We start from the raw sequence: 11,770 nt of genomic DNA, 5'->3' as shown, positions 1-11,770 counted from the left end.
AACTTAGCGCCACAGAATAGATACCTCTGAGACTCCTGTCATTCGCTTTTCACCGAGTGGCTGACAAAGTAGTTAATAGGACTGGATTGGGGCAATCAAACACTGTCTATAAATTCATGTTGATTTTCCATAAGCAAGCGGTTGCTCTAATGCGCGATTTAGAGTTCGGAATCTTTAGCAAATGTTCACCCTGTCTATTGTCTAAGGTTCCAGAGTGATGTAGGCTATTAGCCTTCCCACAGACAATCTCACAAATTTTTAAGCAGCATTTGGCGCAATATTTCTTTTCTAAAAAATTATTGCCAAAACCACTGGAAATTAAAGTGACAGCCTTTTGTCCGCCTGACTTAAAGGAAGACTAACAAGTAGATTAGCCAGGCCTTAATTCCACTTTCTTCGAAGGGATCTCGTCACCAAGGGCATCTCATCATGAGAACTAAAGGGTCCACTTAGAAATTTGACGTTCATCATACACTGAACAGTGGTCATAATTTGAGGGTTGAATTCCTCAGAAGATAAAGCGCCCAACTTTAGAAATAATTAAATTGTTACCGAATTGGTAATCATGACTTGTCATCTGTAAGAAGAGGCTCAAAGAAACATTGGGCTTCAATGGTTGTCGTCTTGTCGCTTTAAGTAATCAGTCATATAAAACTCAGGTTGTTCAGTTAGCTCTTAATTTTGATTTAACGGGGACTTAGGACTCCACCTTTGTAATTCCGCTAGATGGCATGGCCCTCTGGATCACGCCATTTCTTCTCCAGCCCTTCTCTACGTCGGCAATACATTTTCACTTCTGGTATTATGGCATTTTTATTCATTCAAAAGTGACTCAGAATGCTACATTGGTGGCAGCAGAAAGTGAACCAGGTCCTTGAGGGCACCTACTGAATGCTAAATCTTGACATGGTGAAAGAGGGGTATAGGCTGCAGATGGGGGAATCTGTGGCGATCTATAATGTAAGGGTTGACAATGGCATCCACCTTCGGCATCTTCCGCCATCCTGTGTTCTGAAGAAATGCTGTAAACAAGTGTAGTGACGCCAGCCTCGGCCATGGACCATCTAAATAAGGTCGTTACAAAGCTGCCCATGGTACCTGTATGAAAATGTCACTTAAGTGAACATGCGATATCTCCTTCACATCTTCACTACTTTGCTTAAACCCTGATAGATGTTGCTGAGTAACACTAAAATGAGAACAAATTGGCAAGGAGAAATAGACGCGAAAACAAATTTTTTCAGAGCTATGTTAAATCTCGGTCTTTATTATTAAAAGACTCTGCTTTTAGGCCAGTGTGTCAACGACTAGCGATGGACATACGAAATGGCCAGCACAATTCCCCTTTCTTAATATAGTTTTCAAACAGGAAGAAATTCCGACTCCATTGAAACAGCCAAAAGGGATCATTGACTTTGCGTTTAAATATCCGACTAACTGGAGGCGAATTTGATGAGTGACTTTCTCATATTGTGGATGCATTTTTTACAGCCTCACTACGTAGTGGAGGCAAACTCTGGTGACCTACTGAAATGGGGTGCCAACGGTAAAGAATCATGGGGTAATGAAACACCAGTAATTTCGAAGTTTATATGTGGAATTGGGTGATCTTGAAGAACGTAGTTTTTACGAGGATGCATTAACGGTCGAATATATATAATCTCCATTGAAAAGCAGACGTAAAGAAACTACAGCGGATTTACTACCTCGTCACCATTAGTTTTATTCCCTCGCAGCTGTAAACAGTGAACATCAACTTTTGCCAAGCGGTTGGGAAATGTAAAAGCTTTCTATTATCTCTAAGCATGTTCCTACTTCACAGAGAATTAATTCAACTAACGCAAACGGCTGATAAACTCAACACGGATCTGAGAATGTGATAAGTTTTGGTATTCGTTGAATAGGATACCTTTTGGTTTACTTCTCCAGAAACTGCTGCTGATGTAGCTTATAACCCAACTGTCCTTTTACGATAGAGTAAGTGCCTAAAACACCGTTCTAAGTAGTAAGCTGAGAAAGAAGGATTACCTTGGAAGCTCCCTTACGGTGTATTTTTCACGAACTTAATCAGTGTTCATGGGAAGAGGAATAATTTGAAAATGATTAGATCTTTATAAGTATTACGTTGATACAATCAAGAGTTAGGTCTCATTTGTTAAGAAACGCTCTTTGTTTGTGCATATTCTTAAAGACTTAGGAGATAATAAGACAGGATCTCAAAATCAAAGCCAAATTTAGTGTTCTTAGCTGCTACGTCCTATTTGTACTTCTGCTAACAGTAACCCAGTTTATTACAAATAACTTTTGCCCGCTGCAGAAAATCATGTCTAAGCCCAAAAGAGAGACAATACTGATATAAATTATTCCACGAGATGCTATTCAACATACACAGACAAAGGCTTTGGATTAACAGACTAACTGCCTACGCATAGTAGAAAGGCTTCAGTGGAGAAGAAACCTGTACCCTCCCCCTAGGTGGCAATCTTCGAAAGGATTTGCTCTAGAACAGTCACTTAAACATTCGTGGTTACATTACATGATCAAGATAAACGAAGCCTATTTCGTCGTTCGTCAGGATGCTGAGATGTGGATACAGAAGGCAAAGTACACAAAGGAGCAGTTCTCCCTACTTCTGACGTCAGTCATTGCCAAGATAAAAGACATGCACAGCCGACGGGATCTCTCACCATGTAAACGAATGTGAGATTAAGCTAAGAGTCGTGCATCTCTACCTATGTTTTTTATACGCTTTTCCAACGACATATTCAAAGTAAGATTTCATACTCAAACTGCCATCTTGTACACCGATTAATCTGTTGGCTATAAACCACTAAGCTTGTTGCCGATAACTGTACAACGATCGTGTCCAAGATTAATGCATAGCAAGTGGCAAGCGGAAGTAGAGATCAGATGCGGAGAAATCATGTGGTAAAGAACTATTGGTATTTTATTTTTTTAGATAAGTCAGTATTCAGTGCGGCGACATATTTTTTGAGGTAATCGGCAACATGCTTGATTTATTATCTCCGGCTAGGAAACTACTTTTCGTTCACAAGCGTTTCAAAAAGCATAACATGCTCGTTGGCTGGAAAAGGGGCTGTGATGAGGCATTTAGACTGAAAAAGGTGGAGTTCCCTTCATCACACCCTCGAGTGTTTTGCAGGTGACGAAAGTCATTATGATGAAGAAGATGTTTGATCAAAGTGTAGGGGTAAAAGCGTCAAAGCATTGAAGCCCACATATATAGGGGAAAGTAGAATATCTACCAGACAAATAAACGTTAGGTTTCAAGCATCTTTCTTCCTTTCTTCACTCCGATTGCCGTGATATTTCATATTCACTGTTTGCCTGATAAATGAATCAGTAACCTAAAATGCTGTGTAAAAAAGCGTCTGGGCTTTTAATCTAGATTCTCTCGTCTAAATTCACCTCCCTTTACAGTCTATCCTAATTTTTTACTTTTATATTCTGCAGAACACCACGATTGTACAGTAGCGCAAGCGGAAGAACTCACCGTAAACCACTGAGGACAACAGCATCAGGTACAGGCAGGCCGCCGAACTCTATTTGCTCAAAGGCGGTTAAACATCCGCTTGGACTTCACCTTATAACAGAAGTTTCACATCCATGACTTCTATGCGGAAGTAGTAAAATTTGCCAATCAGAGGTTCGTTAGGTCCTCGATGTAGATCGTGAGATCAAACGAGCTCCGATTAGTTTACTGCGGAAATTTGTCACAGCTCAGAGCTTTTTGCTTCGCCTGCTAATCACGTTCGGAGACATCAGCATTGTTATAAAACGACTACCTCTATAGTTACCGAACGGAATTTTGGTACTGTTGATTATGTTGGTTACACTGGCATCAGCAAGATGAGAAAAACCAAGTGTCTTAGATAAAATTGAATTATAACGTTAACTCCATCACAGTTCGTGGGGATAAATAAGGCACTTGAAATGCTTTGCTTCATTTGGGAGCTTTGCAATGACGTTTAACAAGTGGCTAAATAAGATGAAGCAACTCGCGGAGCAGTTCGTTTTGTTCTGCTTGAGTGCTTTTTGTCCCCGTGGATACTCAACCACTTTGTTGCTTCTAGGGGGATGGAAGGACTGAAAGAGGGTATTGAAGAAACCAGAGCTGCTTACGGTTTAATGCACCCACTTCCGTTAACGCGTAGGCGGACCGTGAGGAGGTATCTGCAGAAGTCATTCACATTAATTTCTACTTAAGAATGTCCGTTTTTCGGGTTAAAAAGCTGTGGAACACACAGTCAACTGACCACACATTAACGATCCCGTTTGTAGGTAGGCAGGTTAGTATTTTACAGAGATCTGTCACCAGATTTGTGAATAGGCGCATGAAAAGGGAAGGAAGTAGGCCTGAAGTTAGAAGGACTCTTGATCACTTACAACAAAGGAGGTTTAAATTGTTATAATTAGAACATGCCCCAAGAATGGTCAAGTAGTGTTTGATCAGTCTCTGCTGTTGACCATATGATGGAGTCCAGCCCATCTGCGCCTTTGAAAATCTGGGACTGCATATGGAACCATGAAATGAATTATCTTACCCTTTCTCAGTTAGACTGCGCAGTGAGGGACAAAAAGGTATTATCTTACGTGAATCGCACCTGTCAAACTTGTTGTTCGGATAAAACATATTTTTGGATAAGATTTTGCAACCCTCACAGAAGTGTCTAGGTATCTGTAGAAATAGCATTATTGAAGGAACCTTAAATAAATTATTGTCGTATTTTTTGTCTTCAATTAAGTAATGCATAGAAGAGCTTATGTTTGGAAATAGAAAAGATTGCATTAACTTTGTTTTTCTACTTCAACTAAAATGCGTAAAATGCAAATTGATTGTTGCATTTCCGTCCACAACCTTTGCCCATCCTGTTTAGAGCTTTAGCTGACTTTGGCCGGTGTGTAGCACCTCGAGTTTGCAGCATTTATTCCTAGCTGTTGCAGCAGTTGTAGGAGAAGGTGACGTTTCCATCGGTCAACTCGGTGATGGAGCACATTGTAAGGCTCTTAACCCCTTAACATGCATTCTTAAATGCCCATGCATAAACTAGCAAAATACCTCATTTTATTGTGTTTGGAGGATCTTTCGCGAACTCCATTTGGCTTTTGTAGTTTTGTTTTTTGCCTGCATTAATGCTGACGTAAAGGAGAAAATGTAATGTCTTCACCGGATGATGCAGACTACACTTGCTTTGTGTTGTTAAATTAAATGGAATACGAGAAGAGCAAAACCATTGTTCGTAATCACAACACTTTGGTGAGTTTCCACTGCTCCTCCTTCAACCCTGTTGTAGCGCTTGATACACGCACTTTCGGCATGATATGGAGACAAACCCGAAAGGTAAGGAGGAGGAGGAGGACGAGGAGGAGGAGGGGGAAAATGATCACACGTGTAACATACAATATGTTGTAGAATGCACTGACGTTTTTGTCTACATAATAAGCAGGGGTGCGCATTGGCGAGATGATTAGTAGGAGATATCACCATGGATACCCACAGCTAAACCAACAAGATAACCTACTTTATTGTGTTTGGCTGGCTTATCCCCTATTTCTCCCAGCATATGCATTAGCACTGCTTAACACGGAGGCAGACCATACCAAATTCCATCTAAAACACACTGTGCAAACTTGTTTAGAGGAGACGTTTCACTTGGATAACTCATGATCTCGTGATGAGTACACTATTTTATTGTCATGCATTTTACTGTTGTTTGTTGATGTTAGTTGGCAGAAGAGATGAAAAGAACAGAAGTGTGATTCAAAGGATGCGACACTGATTCCTCCACCATACCCCTTGCGCAGTCTGAGTTGTGGAGAGCTTTTGGCTACACCGTTGATACCGTACAAATTGCAGCACGTGCTTAAGAATGATTAGCTTGTTGAATCTGTAGAGAGCGCAGCACTCCACAAGCACACACTACTTTCAGAACTCCTTCACTAACAATATCACGTAGCATCAAAACGCTATCTTATGATATGGACCCACTGGTGTGTAATTATATGGTAGAAGGAAGATTTTGAAGCGGAAAAGCCTCCATATGATTTCCTGAGGATACTCAGCTATTTAGTGCAGCTGATTTGCTAACATTTTGAGGTTATAGAGACAACTAAGCAGAGGACAGTTTGATTTCACACTTCGAGCGATGCCCTAATGCAGTTAGATGTGATTCCTATGTAGTCCTTTTTGACAACCTTGAAGGGGATTTCGGTGAAAGTAGAATAGTCAAGTAATTGCTCAAAGAGTGATCCTAAACGGGATCCAGTGTTACAGCTCCACAACCAATGAATACAAAACTTGACTTTATGTTTTCGATGACAAGAAAAGCCAACAATACTTATTTTAGTATTTTCTAAGGATAGGGGTAAGATGACTGCGGAGAACACAACTACTACCGCCATAAGGTAGGACAATTAGACGTTTGGCAGAATGAGGGCGCAAATGTGAGGGCTGTTTGTCGAGCAATCCGACTTTGTGGCTGACAAGTATACCGTCGCCTCTAAGTTAACTTACTGGGGAAAATATAGTCCAGGTCTCGTGTATTTCTAGTCCAACCTTTTTGATTTATGAGGCATCTAATTTCAGCGGAATTCTTTGTCGAGTAACCTGATTCCTTTAAGTTGCTTTCAGGCTGAAGCGTAATGGCAGAGCAATGGGTGAGGCTGAAAATATATTAGGGTAATGAAATTGCCTTTCATGGACAGATCTAGCAGGTGGTACAATTTGATATTCTCATTGTTTTATTTGCGTCAATTTTGACAATGAAAAACATGACTGGTTTTTAAGGGGACCGTCATTTGTCTACAGTATGCTGGGAAGAATGGCCAGCATAGGAAGGCCATTTAGACTGGTTTTACTCAAAAGCCTCAATTTATATATCTACGAGAAATCTACGCATCACTACTTTAACGAAAATTAACCCTTCCAAATGTCGAAGCTCAAAAAAGGAAATTCCTGAATACAAGTTAAGGATGAGAAGATAGAGGGCATTGGGTAAATCAACAATTCACAATGAAGCAAAGCTTCATCTGTTTGACTGCCATTTCTCCTGTCAAAATAACACATATTTGAGAGTTTCCCATAGGTATTGAAATGAACCCTTTAACAGATATTCATGTAGATTCCATGATTAGTCCTTTCCTAGAGGATCTGGACTAACTTTGTGTGGCTCAGTCGCTACTCAATTAGCCAACCTACACTGCACAAAAAATGAACATTTCTGTCTCTCATTTTTGCCAGCCCACGTGTTAGTCTACTCCAAATATCAACTTTCTGATGAGCGCTAGATGCTCTCACCCGAGTATATTTTACAAGTTGTGGTGACTAAATGATTGATGGGACTGTAAAATTAAAATGTGTGGGAATAGTACGTTTAAGGTCAACTTATTCGTGATAGGAAAAATTCCTTAAAAAGGCTTTTGTGTATAGCCTAAAGCAGATTTTCTGCGCAGTTAATTTGATTAATGAAAGATCGTACGTTGTGTATGTTTCGTTGGAGCAAGATAAAGCTACATCGGGTGAGGAGAGAGTGGACACGGTATACCTTATGGTCGTAACTTGAAAAGTGCACACACCAAAACTTCGCAGCACATTACACGTTATCGTGTTTCTATTAAAACATCTTCTATTATACACTCTTTAAAGGTGGTGCATTCCATTCGGCCTTACCTGTTGTGCCAACAGACCTCGAGCCTCCTTCAAAGCTAAGGCGTGGGTATAATCTCCCATTAGGTTTGTTATATGGCACCTGGAGCAGTAGATTTATTGTGGTGATGAATCACTGCGCAAATACATGTGTACTACCTCCAAACAGAAGCTCCGTTCTAGCTAACAGTGCCAAATGAGCTGTCTTTCTTCATCAAAGTCAGCGAATATAAAGCAGCTAAGGGCTGTTATTCATAACTTCCGCCCTCCACCTCATAACTGGCTGGCTGGCTAAGTAACTGACTAGGTCGTGGTGGAGGATGGATTTTGTATTACAAAGCTGAGTGAACCACTGTATCACTAGTCATCTCCACACAAGTTCGTATTCCTTAGGCCCATATCGCTTTTTACGTCTTAATTACTTACCCTTCACAGTGAAATTGTTGACCAGCTAAAGTCCAAATAACCATCAGGACTAAGACCTCTCCACCGCTTAATACCAGCTGGTACAACTTGAAAGAATGAAGGATTAACTGCTTTCGTTTCCTCTGCTGTGACAGTGAGAACCACAGAACTGGTTAATTAAAGGAAAGTTATTTGTAAGGTTCCGTGCAGTAAATGGGAAAAAATGGGAATGGACTGATGTTTGCGATGTTGATGAATTCAACAAACGAAACATCTTAAGATGCTCCACGTAGCCTCTTATCAAATTTAAAATATAGCAACAAATCCCCGCGAACCAACTGCATTCCATCTGTATCCATGCGCTCTAAATGTTTCTCCTAACAGGTTTTGCCTTCAAGTGAGTTAATACCTCTTTTGACTTCCTCATGCAGGTTATCCCCTTTGCTTACGTATGTCTGCCTGGCCGAAGCCTCTAATCTTTGTTCCGATTCTCCCTAATCGACCAACAGCCGACCAGCCTGATATAAAAGATTCCATTTGTGCTATCTTGTTGATGTTGGGATGCGATATTTACGCCTTCTTGTTCTACTCTTACCATTTTATAGCAGCTCACTTTGAAAAGCTTAGTGCAAAGCGGCATTCCCTGCGAAATACTCTCCCCGAAAGACGTCCAAGAGTGAATAATGGGAACAGTAACTGAAAATTTTACCAACCTGTTCAGTTTATACATGTGATCGCAGCATTCTGCTTTCCGATCTTGCTTCTTCACCAATAGTTCGTTCGGTGGGCTTGGCGGACAATAAAGCTTTTGCAGCTCGTGGCTATTAACCCTGGCCTGGTATGTGATACTTGCAACCATGAGGCACCTTTATCACAGTGTTAAATGGAAACTGACCATGAATTTGGCACGAAGTATATAAGCCTTAACTCACATGAGGTGGGCTGCAAGTACGAAATCAAAAAAAATCATCTGCCATGAGACCCTCGGTAGAATTGACTTTCACTTCAACTCTGCCACTAAAAATTCCACGAGGATCGATGCGCTTAAGGAAGTCATGAACTATAGAAAAGGAAAGGTGGTTAATTTTTGTCCGTGATGACCGATAACATAAGCACATATATATAAACTGAGTACAGAATGGGATTGCTCATGGCACCAGTATTTGCAAGAGGACAAGTCGTCTAGGAATTTATTATTTAGAAAAGTAACTTGGCTTTGACCAGGAGAGCTCTTATTCACTGAATGTAGCTTGAGTACCACTTTTGACTTGTAACAAACTCTAGCACCGACTATCGCTTCTACTTCCTCCTGTTTACTCCTCTTTGCATTCAAATCCAGTGAATAAGATAGAATGCATTGAGCACCCTGGCACCTTAGCATCCTTCCCTCTTTCTCCGCCTTCATTTATTTTTCGCAACTCAAAAATCTCAAACCATGGAGTGAATAGAGCCTGTTAACTTCGTTTTCATTGCTTAGCCTTGCAAAGTGTCTGCACTGTCGACTACACTACTAATCACTTAGCCACTTTTGGTATATCTCATCTGCAGCTTGCTAATTTTAATAGTAAGAAAATGGCATTCGCTTCCCAGCATCTATTTAACCAGCCTGTACTGACCTAAGCCTATTTCTCATTCGCACATTCAACGTGTCAAAATTGTCACCAGTTGTGCCAAATCTAGTCCTCAAAATCGCCTGGCAATTAATTTAAGTTGTAGGGGATGGAGAGGGAGCGGTGTGAGGTAAAGAAGAGGTAGTGTGAGAATACTAATTCATCCTTGCTCTCTTTTTTGTTTCCGTCCTTATCCCATTCTCCCTATGCCACGTATTCCCATCTTTCCCCTTGGTCCTCGATACTTCAACAGTCTCATTTGAACCCGAATAGAGTCAAATGGACCAGAGTGGAGTAGAATAAAACAGAATAGAATAGAAGAGAACAGAATGGAACAGAATATGACGAGCGGCTAAGAAATGTGACAGGAACGTAGGTGTCTGGAATTTGTTTATTTGCTTTCAGTGACAAATGGTTGGATAAGAGAGTCATGTTGGCCATGAATTGTCAAGTGCAATGGTGATTGGTTAAACTTTGCATATTTGTCCTCACCCAATTTGCCGGTTGCTATGCCGCATTTTTATATATACGGAAGCTACTATACGAAGAAATGAATACCTAGTTTAACACCGATTTCGCTGTCTTAACTACCACCCATTGGGGCGAAGCACCCAGTTTTGGTAAGCGAGCGTGGGTATGGGGAGGTCAGAGTACTAACAATATTGAGAGGTGAGTCAAGTAAGGTAGAAAATTTGAAATGCAAAATTCCATTTTGTGCCGTTCTATCTGCGGTATTACTTAGATGTACGCGTCCCTTCACCCATTTTCAATATCATGGTTCGTTTGTACTACAAAACATGCATGTATACCTGTCTGTCCGTCCAACCCTAAGTCCGTCTCTCTGCCTGTCTATCTGTATGTATGCGAGTCTATGGACTTTTTCCTAAAGTCAGCCAACTATATTAAGGCTGTAGGCGCTGCCGAAACTTAAAGGTTGTTAAATAGCGTAAAGGAACGAGTGCCTGAGAGTGGCATTGCTACCTAGGGGACATTCTACTTGGTCAGAGTTATTCTACTACTTTGATTGATGGGAAACAATGCCAAAACATGGATGTGTAGGCCAAACTGAATTTGTGGAATTGCAAAACCTCCTAGTTACCTATGGCCAACATTTGATAGGGTATCTGTAACAAAGTTTACAAGACAATCGTATGTTTTGATCACTGCAGAACTAACAATTGACTTTAAAATGCAACATAGCCATAGAAGACATGTAAGCTCACTTCTAAGTAGCTGGGGTGGCACAATCTGGTGTGTCGGACTTGTTTCAGTTCAAAACCAGAGAAAGATACATGGTCTATTGGCAAAGAAGTATGCAAAGACGGGGTACAAAAGCTGAGAAAAACTATTTATAAATGCAAAACGTCAGAGATGACTTAGCATTTTGTGCTCTCAGTTCAGAACTAGGAACTTGGCACTGTATTTGCTCTCGACAGTTGCAGTGCGAAGTCAGGAACTGCGCAATTTCCGACTTAAGCATTTGTCGAATCTACTCCTCTCACCTCATAACACACAACTCACCACCCATAATTCACACACAAAAGATAATCCCTGTAAAGAAATACCAAAATTGATTTTATGCCTGCACAGCCAATGCAAAATTACCAAATTCCTCGTGAAAACGGATTATCCCATCACTCACTAATGCAAGCTGAGGTGCATGTTTCCACGTTAAAATGTCAACTTTGCTACGAGAAAGAAAGCTACAAGCTGTGACACCAACAAGAGGTGATGCCTACACAGAAATCACCTGTTATGCATCTCAAAGCAGATCAGTAGCTACTACACACCAGAACAAAGCAGTTCCGATCACTACGTCATTCAACATTTATCAATTACTTCTAACACCCTCTCATCATATTCCACAAATCAGGCTGCCTTTAATAGACAAATGCTGAATGTGCACGTTTCCCTTCGGCACATTAGCCAACCCAACCAAATTGCCAATTATCAGATAACCACTTGACACATTATGTATATTTGAAGGTTTTCCATAAGTGCTTACTTTCCGCATTACCGCAAAGGAGTTGGTAACACTGCAAACATAAAGCACACACCAATCTTACGAGCAGTATAACCCACTGCTTTG

At 40.7% G+C, this 11,770-nt stretch overlaps 2 protein-coding genes across 2 annotated transcripts in view; one reads left to right on the top strand and one right to left on the bottom strand. All coding sequences in view use genetic code 11, as the record gives it.

Annotated features, from left to right (window-relative positions):
* Positions 1–5,343: 5,343 nt before the first annotated feature.
* EGR_05013 (hypothetical protein) lies at positions 5,344–8,899 on the top strand (the record flags this gene model as incomplete). Its single annotated transcript, XM_024494262.1, has 2 exons — positions 5,344–5,470; positions 8,847–8,899. The coding sequence occupies 2 exons, from the start codon at positions 5,344–5,346 to the stop codon at positions 8,897–8,899; spliced, it is 180 nt and encodes a 59-aa protein (XP_024351356.1).
* A 1,873-nt stretch (positions 8,900–10,772) lies between these two features.
* EGR_05012 (Ras-like protein family member 10B) overlaps positions 10,773–11,770 on the bottom strand; it is a gene marked incomplete at both ends in the record, with an annotated part of 2,544 nt that continues 1,546 nt past the window's right edge. The window contains one exon of the mRNA XM_024494261.1: positions 10,773–10,805. Coding sequence (XP_024351355.1) covers positions 10,773–10,805 — 33 coding nt within the window. The remainder of the gene's footprint in view (positions 10,806–11,770) is intronic.

The sequence above is a fragment of the Echinococcus granulosus genome (assembly GCF_000524195.1).
Source record: "Echinococcus granulosus chromosome Unknown EG_S00034, whole genome shotgun sequence".
Taxonomy (NCBI): domain Eukaryota; kingdom Metazoa; phylum Platyhelminthes; class Cestoda; order Cyclophyllidea; family Taeniidae; genus Echinococcus; species Echinococcus granulosus.
The sequence above is the reverse complement of the archived record's forward strand: the minus strand, read 5'-3'. Positions and strand labels throughout refer to the sequence as shown.